General features: G+C 51.9%; 1 protein-coding gene and 1 long non-coding RNA gene across 5 annotated transcripts in view; one reads left to right on the top strand and one right to left on the bottom strand.

The window, feature by feature from the left end:
• The window catches only part of LOC309355903, a 143,426-nt gene that overhangs the window by 73,470 nt on the left and 53,579 nt on the right, over window positions 1-16,377 (bottom strand). The window lies entirely within an intron of this gene.
• LRCH4 (leucine rich repeats and calponin homology domain containing 4) overlaps window positions 1-16,377 on the top strand; it is a 70,329-nt gene that overhangs the window by 36,055 nt on the left and 17,897 nt on the right. For all 3 annotated transcript variants that reach the window (XM_081886821.1, XM_081886822.1, XM_081886823.1), the window contains exons 2-5: window positions 11,929-12,073; window positions 13,343-13,469; window positions 15,124-15,229; window positions 15,376-15,512. In XM_081886821.1, coding sequence (XP_081742947.1) covers window positions 11,929-12,073; window positions 13,343-13,469; window positions 15,124-15,229; window positions 15,376-15,512 — 515 coding nt within the window. The remainder of the gene's footprint in view (window positions 1-11,928; window positions 12,074-13,342; window positions 13,470-15,123; window positions 15,230-15,375; window positions 15,513-16,377) is intronic.

Genomic DNA, 16,377 nt, shown 5'->3' with positions numbered 1-16,377 from the left:
CTTCTGGGGCCTTCTTCCTGTCCACCCCCCATCAGAGCACCTTTAGCTAGAGGAGAAGCCCCCCCCCCGCCCCAAAGCCAGACTCCCTCCTAGCTCCCACTCAGCGTTTCTACCTGTGAGGAATGTGCCGCCGGCCAGCCAGCAGCAGCAGCATCGACTTCTTCAAAAAGTCCTCCTTTTATCCTAGAAAGGAAACATCTGGTGGGCTGGGGGTTTCTTTTCCCCCAGCTCTTATTTTTAGCCGGGGTGGGTGGGTGTCGTTTCCCCCTCCCCTGTGCTCTGGCTGGGGGGGGGGAGGAGAGGGAGAGGAAGGGGCAGCTGCCTCCTTGGTCCGCCTTTGCAGGAGGCAGGCCAGCTGCAAGAATGCCTGGCGGTTCTGCAGGAGATCATCTTGCAAGGCAGCCCCTTTCCCTCTGCCCTCCAGGAGGGGAGCTGACCGGCTTCGGGGCGGATCTCCCCTCCGTCCTTTTGGGGGTGTGGGCCATGGGGCCGTTTCCGCACAGGGCCGGGCAGGGGGGCAACTGAGCCAGTGGAACATCTAGGCCAAACCTCAGATGCGCATTGCACGACCATCGCCACTCTCTTATTTCTTTTATTTGTTTATTAAATTAGTGTCTCTCTCTTTTTGCCATGGCAACTCCTCCCATGCGCATGGCGTGATGATCGCTGCTCTTTATTTATTAGTTAAATTAATTAGTCACTCTTTTTTTTGCCATGGTAACTCAAAGCCGCTTACAAAATGACGTGCAAAAATATACGTGTGTTAAAACCAGGGCATTAAAAGCAACCGACGAACCTCAGCTCTAAAAGGCCACAGGTAGCTGGAAGGCCTGGCTGAAGAGGGATGTTTTTGCTTGGCGCCTGAAGATATACAGTGATGGCGCCTGGCGGGCTTTCCTAAGGAGAGCATTCTGCAAATGGGGAGCCACCGGCGAAAAGGCCCCGTTTTGATGTTCCTTCCGCGGAGGAGGCAGCACAAAGAAGGGCCTCAGGTGACAATCTATGGGTCGTATCTACCTGCAGTTGCACCGCTGTCCATTGCAGATGTCTGCCTACTGGAGATTATCTCTCCCAATCAAGTTACTAGGCCTTGAAAAATACGTTTGGGGTAGGCGTTTGGTAAAGATCAGGGCTAGACAGTGTCTGGTTTTCAATACCGTGATATACCACCAGCTAAACATTGTGATATACCAACATATCACGATGTCTTAAACAGAGTTGAAGCTATGGCTGGCTTCATGGCTTTTCCCACACCTGCGCATCACAATTCGCGATATATTGCCAGGTAAAATCTTATGAAACTGTTATCACGATATGGAGTTCAAACCTAGGTTATGTCCTATCGCCCAGCCCTACTAAAGGTTTTAAAATTTGGTTTTCTAATGTGTCTAAAACAGGGAGAGCCGTTAAAAAAGGAGATGGGAATTAAAAGACGAAAAGCGAAACTATGGAAGGGGCACGTCGAATAAGTATGTGGGTTGAAATAGGCGTGAAAAGAAAAAGTGGGAATAATAGATGTTGTCTCCATGTAAAAAGAATACCAGCCTTCTTAGGTGATCAAGTCTTGTTCCCGATTTGCCAGCTTTGTGACGAAGGTTGTCTCGAAAAGGATGGTTCCGCTGTATATGTAAGAAAGGAATGCCAGATCGTATAAATAGCGTCTGGAGGTTGTAGCTGAAATCTCAAATTATGTGTAATTTTCTCCGTTATAGCTAGGATGCGGTGTGTGTGTGTGTGTGATTTAGTGCCGCAACTTGCATGCCTCTGAAGGAGAAGCCGGGCCTGAGTCTGCCTGCAGCCCTTTGACGCAGCCTCCCCCAACCCGGCGCTCCCCCTGACTATTGGCCATGCTGGCTGGGGGCTGATGGGAGCTGTAGTCCAAAAAATGCCAAATCTGGAAAGCACCAGGCTCGCGAATGCTGCTGGAAAGACACCTTGCCCCCCACCTTAACCCCTCTCTCGTTCCCCTTTTGGGAACCTACAAGAGGATTAGGCAGATTCATGGAGGAGTTGCTCTTGCGCCCGGATCCCGCTTGCTGGTTTCCCATAATGGGCGTCTGGTCGGCCCCCGTGAGGACAAGCTGCTGGGCTCCATGGGCCCCTGTGGCCTGACCCTGCAGCCAGGCTCTTCCGATGTCCTGATGGAACCTCCAGGGCTAGGGGCAGTCTATCTGAGATTCCTCAGTTCTAAGGACAGGATGGTGGGTCTGGTTCGGCAGATGCTCCTCCCATGCTCTTGGGGCTGGACAGCGGAGCGGCCTTGATCCGGGGCTTGTGTGTGTGTTGCCTCTTCCTTGGGGAGAGCCCCCTCTCTTCCTGCCTGCCTCTGTTGCCAGGATAGTGGGAGGAGCAGTCGTGTGTGCAGGAAAGGACGCCAAGGGGTTCAGGCGCAGGACATGGACGGAGGGAGACGGGGGCTGCTGTTGTTGTTGCTGCAGCACATAGCTCCTCTCTCTGCCTCTGGATCTGAAGCTGGAAGGAAGGAAGGAAGGAAGCTCCCGAGGAGAGGCGGGGGGGGGCAGCCCTTGCAGGAGGGGGGGAGGACGGGCTTCCCTCCTTCCTGGCTCCTCCAGACCAAAACCTTTCTCAAGATCTCCTTTCTCTCACGTGGTTGAGACCTGCCCCAAGGAAGGAGGCAGCGTCTGCAACACATCAGACCATCTGCTCCGCAGGATGAGACCCTTCCTGCCCACAGACTGTCTTGCCAGAGTAGCGCATGCTCTAGTTATCTCCTGCTTGGACTACTGCCATGCGCTCTACATGGTGCTCCCTTTGAAGGTGACTCGGAAACTGCAACTAATCCAGAATGCGGCAGCTGGACTGGGGACTGGGAGACCATATAACACCGGTCCTGAAAGACCTCCATTGGCTCCCAGTATGTTTCCAAGCACAATTCAAAGTGTTGGAACTGACCTTGAAAGCCCTAAAGGGCCTTGGTCCAGTATACCTGAAGGAGCGTCTCCACCCCCATCATTCTGCCCGGACACTGAGGTCCAGCTCTGAGGGCCTTCTGGCGGTTCCCTCCCTGCGAGAAGCCAAGTTATAGGGAAGCAAGCAGAGGGCCTTCTCGGTGGTGGCTCCCGCCCTGTGGAAAGGCCTCCCACCAGATGTCAAAGAGAACAACAACTACCAGACTTTTAGAAGACATCTGAAGGCAGCCCTGTTTAGGGAAGCTTTTAATGTTTAATAGGTTATTGTGTTTTAGTGTTCTGTTGGAGGCCGCCCAGAGTGGCTGGGGAAACCCAGCCAGATGGGCGGGGTATAAATAATAAATTATAATTATTATTATAATTATTATTATCACAGTGGCAGGATCCCTGCCTTCCCCGCTCAGTCCCTTCCAGCTGTGGGGAGAGGGGAATTTGTACCTGTCTTCCAAAAGGGAAGCACTCAGGTTGTTGCACCCGGTTGCACAGTAGCTGCAGTTGTTTGCGCCGGCAGACCCTCTCCTGTAATCTCCTGGCACCAAAATCGGAAGCAGGCCTAAACCCAAGGTTGCCATTGCCATTGCCGTTTTGGGCCAAGACGGCTCTAAAGTCTTATTTTCCGAGCGATTGGACTGGCTGTGATTGATTCTCAGTCTGGCTAGTTCAGAGGACAACCTTGAGCTCGTTTAAGAGCTCTGAGAACTTTCCTTCTTGATCATATACTGGCCTCTTCCGACCTCTTTTTCTCAAGGGGGAGGGCTCCTGCTCAGGCTGCACAGAAAAAGCATTTTGATTTCTGAAATTCAACCCGATTGTGCAGATTGAATATAACGGATGGAATTCTACAGGGTGGGGTCTTAGGGTGCAGAAACAGTCCAGACCCGGGATCCCCAGAGGGTGGAGGTATCAGGCACCACCGTCCTGGCACCTAGGCATCTTCACTTGGTCGCAAGTGGCCGAAAGCCAGGGGCAAAACGCGCCTGGCGCCTGGCTAATTTCAAACGCGGCTTGGAAGGTGGAGCAAACCTGTTTTCTCCTGCTCCAGAGGGTCGGACCGAACCCAGCAGGTTCAGATTGCAAGAGAGGAGAGTCTGACTAAACACCAGGAAGGACTTTCTTCCGATGGCAGGTGCCATTCAGCAGTGGAACGGACTCCCTTGGAAGGCGGTGGACTCCCCGCCGATTAGCAGATTTGTGCCAAAGCTACCGGTGGATTTCCTCCAAATCTCATCTCGCTGCATTTTTGCTGTGGCATGTCAGGCAGCTCCCCAGGTCAGCTCTGTTGGCACTGCCAACCGCTATTGTAATACTGTACAGGCGGGTAAGCAGAAAGCAGCCTTTATCTCCAGAAGTCAGGGCTGTGCCTGCCTCCTTCCACCCCCCCCCCCACCTCCCAAGTAACAGCTCCCCAGTATTGCTTAATCCGTGCTGCAGTTGCACGTTCACTGATAAGGGGGATTTTTTTCCGCTTCTTTCACGCCTGCCGTGGCTGAGGGAGGGGCAAGGCCTGGGCAGCCACCCAAAGCCAGCCAGAATCTGTGCGCACCTTTCTAAGAAAGTTGGCCACAGCCACACATCTTGGCAGCGCTCCTTGTCCCCCAACCCTAAAAGGGAAAAAGAAACCCCTACTCAGGGCAGGTCTGATGCCTAAATATATCTCCTCCATCGCTCTTCTTGGGAAAGGGAAAGGACTCCTCCTGGAGGACAGGTGTCAGGTGTGCGTGCAGGAGCCAGGCCCTGTGACCAGTAGGACTTTGCAGGACTGGGGCCTTCCTAAGTTGGTTCTGAAGAGGCAAGGCACGGCCACACAGGTGAGGCCGATTGGTAACTCACAGCACCTGGTGGCAAGAGCCGGGAAGGGATATAAGGTCAGCATTTTGCCTTCGGCTCTTTGCCACAGCAACAGGTTCCTTGCCCTGCTGTGTCTGACTTTGTGACTCTCTGCTTCTTGATCCTCGGACCCCTGACTTCATGACTCCTTGCTTCTTGATCCTCGGACCCCTGACTTTGTGGCTCCCTGTTTCTTGATCCTCGGACCCCTGACTTCGTGGCTCCCTGCTTCCTGACCCTTGGCTTCCTGACTCCCAGCTCTCTGACCCTCAGACTCTTGGCTTCCTGGCTTCTGGACTCCCGTTCCTGCTCCCACCCCGCCATCTTGCCCCTGGTCCCAACGTCCCCAGCCAGGACTTCGATCGCCCGTGAACCGGACCGTGACAACAGGTTTCAACATTGGGGGCTTTTTTTAGGTTTAGAAGGAGCCAGGGGTGGACATGAAAGTGGTGTCTCAAATTACGCGTGGAGAAAATGGATGGAGAGAAGTTTTTCTCCCTCTTGCATGCCGCTTGGGCTTGGGGACATCTGACGATCCTGAATGTTGGAAGATAGAGGAAAGAGAAAACAATGCTCTTCTTCAAGCAGTGCGTAGTTCAACTGTGGAACTCCCTCCCACCAGAGGCAGTGATGGCCATTGACCTAGACAGCTGCCAGAGGGGATTTGACGAATTCCTGGAAGGCTTTAGATGGCTCCTGGCCAGGGTGGCTGTTCTCTGCCTCCACACTTGGGGTCAGGTTCTTACGACAGTGATGCTTCTGCATCCCAGTTGCTGGAAATTTCGGCCGGGGGGGGGGGAGTGGCTCTCGTGCTCAGGCTTTGCTTGCGGGCTTCCCATAATGGGAATCTGGTTGGCCACTGCGAGGACAGTGATGCTGGACTTGGACCCCCTTGGACCTGATCCAATGTTCATAAAACGCATGTCCCCAGGGGAAGCTGCATCCCATTGCCGACTCCTACTCGCCGGACACTGAGCGGGGTCACCAGTGTAAGATTGCCTCTTGTCCTTCCTGTGAACGGCCCCTTCCTTTCTGCCTAGCGTGACACAAAACAGGCCTCCTTCTGCTTATTACTTAACGGTTGCAAAGCAGCACGTGGGCTGGTTGGAAAAGCCGTATGAGGAAGGGCAGAGGGGGCAGAAGAAGAGGAGACCTGGGGGGGGGCAGGGGGGCAGAGGAGACAGGGCAGGAAGGGACTTCAAGGATGCAGGAAAAGGGGCAACATTGATTATTCCCAGCAAACAATGGAATTTGCTGCAGCTAAATGGATGACTTCAGAATAAGGGTCTCCCAGACTTGGGTCTCTATAGCTGTTTTTATACTACAATCCCCATCTTCTCCGGCCACTGGTCCTGCTAGCTAGGGATGATGGGAGTTGTAGTCCGAAACAGCCGGAGACTCAAGTTTGAGAAACCCTGGTTTGGACAAGTGCGTGGAGCGCGACAACTGCGACAGCCGTGTTCTCCCTCCACAATCAGAGGCACCTTAGAAATCTAATTTTACGGGCGCCACAATGGAATGTCTATTTGCCAGGGGGTTGGACAAGATGGTCCCCTCCCAATGCTACAATTCTACAATCTCAACTACATAGCTTGAGTGTAGCTTGCTCTTACAACAATTCATTCATCCCAGTTTGCAAGGAGGAGAAAGGGACACCATGGAAATGGTATTAACTCTGGACTAAGGCGGAGCGTTTTCAACTGGGGTCGCCAACCTGGTGCCCAGAAATCTCCACATTGACGCAGTTGGAGCCAAACCAGTAGCAAAAGCCTTTCTGGTCCAGAAAGGCTTTTCTCACATCAAGCAGCTGCAGAGAAATAATAATAATAATATTAAAATTTTATTTATATCCCGCCCTCCCCAAACGAAGCCGGGCTCAGAGCAGCTAACAACAATAAAAGTAACACAGCATTCTAAAATCAATTAATTCTAAAATCAATTCTGAATCAAATTGATGGTAACCATTGGGCTAGAGTTCTATGAGGATTGCCAAAGGAAGGGGTCAGACTGCCCTGGCCAAAGGCCTGGTGGAATAGCTCTGTCTTGCAGACCCTGCGGAAAGATGTCAAGTCCCGCAGGGCCCTAGTCTCTTGGGACAGAGCGTTCCACCAGATCGGGGCCACGGCCGAAAAAGCCCTGGCTCTGGTTGAGGCCAGCCTAACTTCCCTGTGGCCCGGGATCTCCAGGATGTTTTTGTTTGAAGACCGTAAGTTCCTCTGTGGGAAATACCAGGAGAGGTGGTCCCAAATGATGAGAGGATTGAACAAATCCATGGAGGAGGAGGCTGTCAGTGGTCCCAATGGCTGGAAACCACAGGAGGGGAGAGAGCTGCCCTTGTGCTTGGGCCCCACTTTCAGGTTTCCAACAGCTCGTCGGACCCCTGGGACGCGGGACGAGTTGGGCCATTGGGCTGGTCCTGCATCCTCTTCCTTGATGTTCGGATACTGGTGGCTCTGGAGACCACGCTGCCTCTTGCGAATTGCTTGAGCTCACCCCCAAAGGTGCATTCTTTTGTTGTATTCCGAGACAGACGAATGCCAACAGCCACAGGTGCCCAAAGAGAGACCCAGTTTGTCCGGAGCCTGGTGTCCCCATCCAGGCTGGCATCTCCTGCGGCTTCTTCGCTGCCACTGGCTGAGGGGCATTGCGCAAAGAGCCCCCTCCCTACGATCTCCTCCTCCTCCTCCTCCTGGGCCCCTGTCATCCTCCTGGCAGCTCCCAGCTCCCTTGCGTCAGCAGCAGAGTCTCCCTCAGGCTCTCTCCCTCGAGAACAAAACGCTCCCTTCTTCTCGGGCTCGTGCCGCCCTCTCCGGATCGTATGGCTGACAAAACGTTTACCCAGCTGGGCCCTCCCGGCGCATACAGTGGGACCTGTCTCTGGGGCAGGGTCATGTGCACCAGCTGTTCTGTCACTATTGTTAACTTGGGGGGAGAGGCTGGCTCCGTTCCGCCATCTGCCAGGCTGCTGCAGCGCCCTCCTCTCTCTGCCTGCCCCCCACCCCATAAAAATCCTGCATTGGGAGATGGGGGCAGCAGCACAGGTGAGCCGGTCAGCATCCTCAGAGCACCATCCGCACCCAGGTCGAGCGTGTGCCAACCTTGCCCTCAGAGGCGTTGCTCTGCTTCTGAATCCTGGTTGCTGGAAAACCAGAGGATGCGAGAGTTGCTCTTGTCTTCAGATCTAGCCAGTTCATCTTAAACTCATTATTGTTACCACCCGTACTTTTTCTCCCCACCCATAAAAAAAACCCCATTTCTCTGGGCAACATTCACCCAGTTCCTTCAGTCTCTTCCTGCCTCTACCGATCTTCAGAAGATTCTCCTTCCCCAATTGGCCTCTTCTTCAGAAAGATCAGGCACATTTTGCACCTAGCTATTGGCTACCTGTGACCAGGTGAAGATGCCCAGATGGTGCCTGACGTCTCCACCACCTGGAGGTGCCTGCCTGGCGATCCTTGAATCACACACCAGCAACACATCCTGTAGAATTCTCTCCCGTCACATTTAATCAGAATGAATTTCCGGAACCCAAAAGCCGTATTGGAAAATACAGCTTAAGAGCTGTCTGGCCCCCAAATGGCAACTAAGCCTTCCGTTTTGGTGACACTGGTTCAAGGAGCCATTTGGCGCTCCACTTTCATATCTGAGCTTCTAACACTTGAGATTTCCCCCTTGCAGAAAAAGCCTGTGATTCCCCTCACCCACGAACCGACCCATTTTTAATGCAAAACGCTTCAAGGAGCAAAAGCTGAGCCAGGAACTTGGAAGGCGGGCGGGTTTTGTTGTTGTTCTTGCAGCTGCCGAGGTAGCCTCCTTGCAAGGAAGCCCACCCCAGTGGAGAAGTGGCTGGCCTCGGCCCCACCGCCTCTTCCTCCTCCACTGGGCTCTCGAGGAGCCTCTCTTCCTGGATACTTGGAAGGGCTGCTTCTAAATTTAGCTGCTGCTGCTGCTCCTCCTTCTTCCAAAACATCATCTGAGCAGACACAAAGCAGAAAGCGAGTGCTATGCCTTCCTGTAGCTGCCTGCTGGGCTTCCCACCCTTCGTGGACTTCAGAGAGGGAGGACTGCTTGCAGATTCATACACACACCAAAGGCCTTGTCTCTGTCGCCTTCTTCCTGTTAACGGAGAAATCTGAGGGCTCCCTTGGACAAACACAAGGAACCCCAGCCAGGAATACCAGAGCAAAACAGCAGCCAGGAGGCTTGGTCTTGATTGAAGACAGTCGCGACAGGACTCCCACCTGCCATCAGGTGGAACAAAAGAGAACCCAAACTTGGATTAGCTGCTAATTCCCATGTTGGAGACGCGGGTGGCGCTGTGGGTTAAAGCACAGAGCCTAGGACTTGCCTATCGGATGGTCGGCGGTTTGAATCCCCGTGATGGGGTGAGCTCCTGTTGCTCAGTCCCAGCTCCTGCTAACCTGGCAGTTCGAAAACATGCCAGTGCATGTAGATAAATAGGTACCACTCTGGCGGGAAGGTAAACGGCGTTTCCGTGCGCTGCTCTGGTTCGCCAGAAGTGGCTTAGTCATGCTGGCCACATGACCCAGAAGCTGTACGCCGGCTCCCTCAGCCAGTAAAGTTCATCCCACCCTTTTGTCTTCATCTGGGTTTGTTATTTCTGGAATGGCTACCTGTCTGGCATTCAGGTATCAGGAGGCCAGGAATTATCACTCAGGCAGAGGGGCTGCTGAGGAGCTATAGTATATGAATTTCTGAAGTTTTCCCAGTGAGCCAGTACATTGATATCCTGCAGCAAAGGCCCTTTGAATAGGCAGGAAGAAACTGTGAAGTGTTTTGTGGAGACAAATCACAAAAGTCACAAAAGCGATTGTGCTGGTTTTGGCAGTGGGCTGCATGTGCATGATATCTGCTGGAGGGGCAAACACCCTCCAACCTGTACATAAATTCCTGCAACATTCCCTCAGGTGGAGGGTGGGAAGACTCCTGAAGGAGAGGGTCCAGAGGCATAGCTGGCCAGAGACACCCAGAGTGTCAGCAGGGGTTTGGCTGGAGATGAAGCAGTCTGACTTGTGATGAGGAACAGTTGAGGGAGTTGGGTAGGCTCAGCCTGGAGAAGAAACGACATAGCCGATAGGACTTTAGGAAATGTAAATTGAATATTCAGCCACTTATTATTGAGGGGAAGTGCGTGGAACAAGTCCCAGTGTTTCGATTTCTGGGAATGGACTTGAGAGATGACCTAACCTGGGGAGAAAACAGCAAAGACCTCTCTCAAAGGACCTGTTGATGCCATTTTACCGTTGCACTGTGGAGAGTGTATTAACGTATGGTCTGTGTGTGTGGTTTGGGAGCTGCACGGTCAGGGAAAAAACAATGCTGTCCAGGGTTGTAAAGACTGCGGAGAGAATAATTGGGCGCACTCTTCCCACCTTGGATCAAATCTACGCTTCCAGGTGCCATACGAAAGCGGCAGAGATAGCGCAGGACAGTGCGCACCCCGGAAATGATCTCTTTCAGCTTCTGCCTTCTGGAAGAAGGTCCAGGGTTATAAAGACTAGGACTAGCCTCCTGAGAAACAGGATTTTGGTTACGCAGTGTAAGGTACTCTCTGGATGCGGGTGGCGCTGTGGGTTAAACCACGGAGCCTAGGACTTGCTGATTGGAAGGTCAGCGTTTCGAATCCCCGCAACAGAGTGAGCTCCCCTTACTCGGTCCCTGCTCCTGCCAACCTAGCAGTTCAAAAGCACGTCAAAGTGCAAGTAGATAAATAGGTACCACTCTGGTGGGAAGGTAAACGGCGTTTCCGTGCGCTGCTCTGGTTCGCCAGAAGCGGCTTAGTCCTGCTGGCCACATGACCCGGAAGCTGTATGCCGGCTCCCTCGGCCAATAAAGCGAGATTAGTGCCGCAACCCCAGAGTTGGTCATGACTGGACCTAATGGTCAGGGGTCCCTTTTCCTTTAAGGTACTCTCTATGGGAGTATATTGTATTTTAAGAATGGGGTATCAGAGTTTTTAGGGGGCTAACCAGCTTGGGATAGCTGGGATAGGAGGCTTGTTGGTTTCGAAGGTCTTATGTAGATTCCCCCCCCCCACCAAATTTCATTGTTCTGTATGGGACAATGACAATAAAGATTGTCGTATCACATAGGAGAGCCACTTTCAGAAATCTGAAGGGCTGTCCCCTGTAAGATTGAGCACAACCTTGTTTCCTGCTGTTGCAGAGGGCAGGACCCAAAGCGAGGGATTCAAATGAACTTTCAGAGGGTCAGAGCCGTTTCACAGGGGAACGGGCAAACTCTCCTCCTTTGCAGGTTTTTAAGGCTCTTATAGATTCCTCAGCTGTGATTTGTGGACTAGGCAGCCCTTGGGGTCCCACTTTTGCAACTCCAAAGCTGGGCCATGCTGAATCTCGAAACAGTATTCAGCATGTAGTTCAAATAGAATACACCACTCAAACCCCAACGCACCCCCGAAGCTTCCCAGGTGAGCTTGGAGTCAGTCGCAGCCTCCGAACCTCCCTCGCAGGGTCGTTGTAAAGAATTGACGGGGGGGGTGAACTGTGTCTTCCTCAGAGGAAAAGGCGGAATACAGCGGAACCTCGGTTGCCAAATGTAATCCGTTCTGCAAGACTGTTTGACTTCCGAAATGTTCGGCAATCGAGGCGCAGTTGCCAAAATCCGTTGTGGAAAAACTGAGAAACGTACCTCGGAAGCTGTTCAACTTCCAAGGCGCGTTTGGAAACGGAAGCATTCGCTTCCAGGTGGTCAGCGTTTGAAAGCTGAAACGTTCGACTCCCGAAGCGTTCGGCGACCGAGGTTCTGCTGTACGAATGCAGTGGATCAGGTCTTCTGCTGACCTGTGTGAGGGAGCAGGAGAGGCCGGCCAGATGGAGATGTCTGTTAACAACTTGGCCTCCCACCTGAGACCCACACGGTCGCAACTGGACCCCCGCCAGTCACAAAGCGTTCCTGGCATCTGGGGGATTTTGAACGCTCCTTCCCCCTCAGCCTCCAGCAACCTGCCCCTGGGGAGGCTTCGCTGTGGGGCTGCCCAACTCCTCCTCCCCCAAGTGCCCCTCTTGGGCTGGAGCAAAGAGCCTTCTCTCAGCCAGCCAGCCTGAGTCACCTGGAAGTGTTTGGGGGGGCTTCTTTTGGACTCTGCAGGGGCTCCCTGGGAGCTTAAAGACCCTGTTCTCTTCCTTCCCAGACCTCTCCCGAAACCGCTTTGCCGAGGTCCCCGAAGACGCCTGCCACTTGATGTCCCTGGAGGGGCTGAGCCTGTACCACAACTGCCTCCGCAGCATCCCCCCTGCCATCGCCAACCTCCAAGCCCTCACCTACCTGAACGTCAGGTAACTCACACAAGGGGGAAGCCAGAGAAGGGGCGAGGGAATGGGGTGTTTCTCCAGAGGTGCAGCAAGGGCTCTCTGGGTTCCCTCACGTTGGCGCTGAAAGCCCTGCGCGACTCAGGCCCACAATATAGACCCTCCCAGGTTCTGAGATTGGCATAGGGGGCCTTCTCGGAGGTTCCTCTGCCCTCAGGGGGGTGGCCTGCCCCTGCAGAGCTGTGGGACTCCCTCCTCCCCACAGAGGTGCTCCCGGCCCCTGGCTTTTGCCACCTGAGCTGCGTATTTTTACGACCCACCTCGTTTCCCTGGTTGCGAGCTGTTTCGAATCGGCTTTTATTTATTTCTTTTCAGTTTCCCAAGGTTATTCCAACAATAGCCCCATTATGACAATGCCGTTTCACATCTTTTCAAATTGCTTGTTGTTGTTTTTAAAAAAAATATTAAGAATTTAAACAAAACATATTATCTTAAAACATATCATCCTTGATTCCCGCCCCCATTTTTCCCCCTCCCCATAAAATAACCCCCTCCCTGGCACCCCGACTTCCCTCAGTTCCAATCTCTGGTTTCTCTACAAATGCTATTCTCTGCATATTACAAAACGGTATAGATCCTTAATTTATCTGACTGTTTATTGTCAATAAAGAGTTTGTGAGTGTTTATTCAAAACCTGCCAAGGAGTCCAATTCACTTTGTTGTTTCTTTAAGTACTTTGTAAAAGGTTCCCATTCATCTTTAAAATCACAGTTATCCTTGTCCCGTAGTTTATGTGTCAATTTTGCCAGTTCTGCATAGTCCATCAATTTCTCTTGCCACAGTTCTTTAGTTGGCATTTCCTCGTTCTTCCATCCTTGTGCTATTAAGACTCTCGCTGCCGTTGTCGCAGACATGAAGATATTTTTGAACTTACTTGGCTGGTCTTTTCCTACGATCCCTAACAAAAATGCTTCAGGTTCCTTAACAAATGTTAGGTGGAACATTTTCTTCAATTCATTGTATATCATATCCCAAAACTTTTTAATTTCATTACATTCCCACCACATAGGGTAGAATGTCCCCTCCTTTTCCTTACTTTTCACATTGCTTCTGATGCTGCAACCTGCCGTGGGACGTTGGGGTGCAAGTCAGGAAATAGAGAAGACAAAATGGAATAAGCGCCCCCTCTCCCTTCCTCATTCCCCAGCCCACCTATCCTGCTTTGCCAGTCTCCCCTAAGATTTGGGAAGCCAGATCTCTCCTCCTCCTCCTCCACTGTTGTCTTCTTCCCTGCAGCCGGAACCAGCTCTCTTCCCTGCCCTCCTGCCTCTGCCGGCTGCCCCTCAAGGTCCTCATCGCCAGCAACAACAAGCTGGTCTCCCTGCCTGACGATATCGGCACCCTCAGTACCCTCCGCCAGCTGGTGAGTCGGCAACGCCGGGGGGTGGAATTCCTCCAGGGCAGAAGCCCCCGGGAGACGGGCTCCTCTTGCTTGCCTTCCCCCAGGGTTCAGCCTCGCTGGTGTCTCCACACTCAGCTGGGCTGAAGCCATGTGGGGGGTGGGGTGGGAGGGATGCCCAAGGCCCTCCAGACCTGAACCCAAAAGGCGACGGGACCACCACCACCCCAACACACACAACTATCACATGGCAGCTAGACTGGTGACTGGGAGCGGCTGCCGAGACCATATAACACCGGTCTTGAAAGACCTACATTGGCTCCCAGTATGTTTCTGAGCACAATTCAAAGTGTTGGTGCTGACCTTTAAAGCCCTAAACAGCCTCGGTCCAGTATACCTGAGGGAGCGTCTCCACCCCCACCATTCTGCCCGGACGCTGAGGTCCAGCGCCGAGGGCCTTCTGGCGGTTCCCTCATTGCGAGACGCAAAGCTACAGGGAACCAGGCAGAGGGCCTTCTCGGTAGTGGCGCCCGCCCTGTGGAACGCCCTTCCAGCAGATGTCAAAGCGATAAACAACTACTTGACATTCAGAAGACATCTTAAGGCAGCCCTGTTCAGGGAAGTTTTTAACGTGTGATATTTTACTGTATTTTTGGTTTTTATGGAAGCCGCCCAGAGTGGCTGGGGAGGCCCAGCCACATGGGCGGGGTATAAATAATAAATTATTATTATTATTATTATTATTATTATTATTATTATTATTATTATGGTTCAATCCGCTAGGACAACCCCCTGCAGACAGCTTACTTGTATCCCTCTCTCACCCCAAATCGCCTTGAGGACGCCTAGGTAGAATTGTGGTGGTGGGGGTCCACTCTGCCCACTCAAATATACCAAGGCAACACGGGAACGGGCCCTTTTCTGTGGTGGCACCCCATTTGTGGAATGCCCTCCCCAGAGAGGCTCGCCTGGCGCTACCATTACATGTATTTAGGTGCCAGCCCGTCAGCCATTAGGCAGTCTATGTCCTTTTAATTTTATTGTTTTATCTTTTGGGTAAACTGCTTTGAGGTGGTGGTTGGGTTTTTGAAAATAAAATAAAACTGCTAGTATGTAAGTTTTATGAAATAAATAAGCTTTCTCTCCCTGCCCCATGCAGCAATAATAATAATAATAATAATAATAATAATAATAATAATAACAATAATACATTTTTATTTATACCCCGTCTTCCCCGGCCAGAGCTAGGCTCAGGGCAGCTAACACCAGTAAAATTACAATTAAAAAATGAAATACAAAAATAAACCAATTTAAATACAGGTTAAAATACAATTTAAAATGCAGCCTCATTTTAATAGTAGCCCATAGATCAAGACCATAAGGGGTGGGAAACATAAGGGTCAGAGTGAGTCCAAACCAAAGGCCTAGTGGAACAGCTCTGTCTTGCAGGGCTTGTGGGAAGATGTCAAGTCCCGCAGGGCCCTGGTCTCTTGGGACAGAGCGTTCCACCAAGTCGGGGCCACTACTGAAAAGGCCCTGGCCCTAGTTGCGATGTCTCTAAAGCAGTCTTAGTACTGGCACCCCTAAGGCTCTCTCCCTGCCTCTAGGGCTCTCCCTCCCCCCCCCCCCCCACTGGGATGGGGCACAGCTCACCTGTGACCTTTCCCCAAATCCTCAGGACGTCAGCAGCAATGAGCTGCAGTCCCTGCCGGCGAGTGTGGGCGGCCTGGAGTCTCTTCGGGACCTCAACGTCCGGAGGAACCAAATCGCCGTCCTGCCCGAAGGTCAGTGCTTGTCCAAAGCCTCCCTCCTTTGCCGGCACCATCTGGGCACCGGCAGATCCCGTGCTTCTAAACTGGCGACGGAGGCAGCCCTCCCTGCCCCTCTTCTGCCCCTCGCTCATGGACGCCTGTGCTTTTCCCCACCTCAGAGCTGGCGGAGCTGCCCTTGGTGCGGCTGGACTTCTCCTGCAACCGCGTCGTCCGCATTCCCACCTGCTACCGCCACCTGCGGCACCTGCAGTCCATCCTGCTGGAGAACAACCCTTTGCAGTTCCCACCTGCGCAGGTAACGGGGGTCAGGCGGCTGAGAGCAGAGACTGCTTGGAAGGCGGGGGGCCGGAGCCAGCCTGTGATTCTCCCCACCCTTTCCATTTATCTTGCCCTTAGTGGGGGCTCTCAGTGGGGCCAGGATAGATAGATAATACTTTATTCGGCTATAAGCCCACAAGGTAAAACAAATCAATAGATAAAATAGCATTTTACAATCTAAAATATCAACTAAAATATTTCAACGCATAATCTCCTTCACATTATTTACAATCTCTAGATGTACCGTGTTATGGCCTTGAAGATCAAGATGGTGCATAGAGTTTACTGGATTTTTAATAGTCATGCAGCATTCCATGAAGTCTTTTATATGAAAGAACTGAAATCAGGAATCTAGCAACCTGTAATGTTCTATAAGAGTCAATGTCCTGGAGTAGATAAGCTAGGTGTAATTCAGGTGGTTTAGCAGCAATTTCCAGAATGATTGAACTCAGGATCCTTGATCGGGGAACAATGTATAAGGGGAAATTAAACAAGATATGATATAGGGATTCTATTGATTTGTTGTCACATGCGCATAAAACAGAGGTTTTACCGTTAGAAAATCTATTGCTCAGCACATTTGAGGGGAACACATTAAATCTGGCTCTAACAAATGCGAGTCTATGCGACGCAGCCGATAAAATAGACAGATATCGAGGTATCTGGGACATAGATGTAATGCCCTGATTTATCGGGGAACATGTACCTCCACCTGTAGTAAGATTTTGTTGCAAATCTACCTCCTCCAATCTTTGTTTGATGACCTTTTTAGCTGTAATTAGATCTAAATTAAGTATATCGGAAGGAGAGATTCCATAAGACAACAGTTTGGAATGGATTTT

Source organism: Podarcis melisellensis (assembly GCF_964234715.1).
Source record: "Podarcis melisellensis genome assembly, chromosome: 13".
In the NCBI taxonomy this organism is placed as follows: Eukaryota; Metazoa; Chordata; class Lepidosauria; order Squamata; family Lacertidae; genus Podarcis; species Podarcis melisellensis.
The sequence above is the reverse complement of the archived record's forward strand: the minus strand, read 5'-3'. Positions and strand labels throughout refer to the sequence as shown.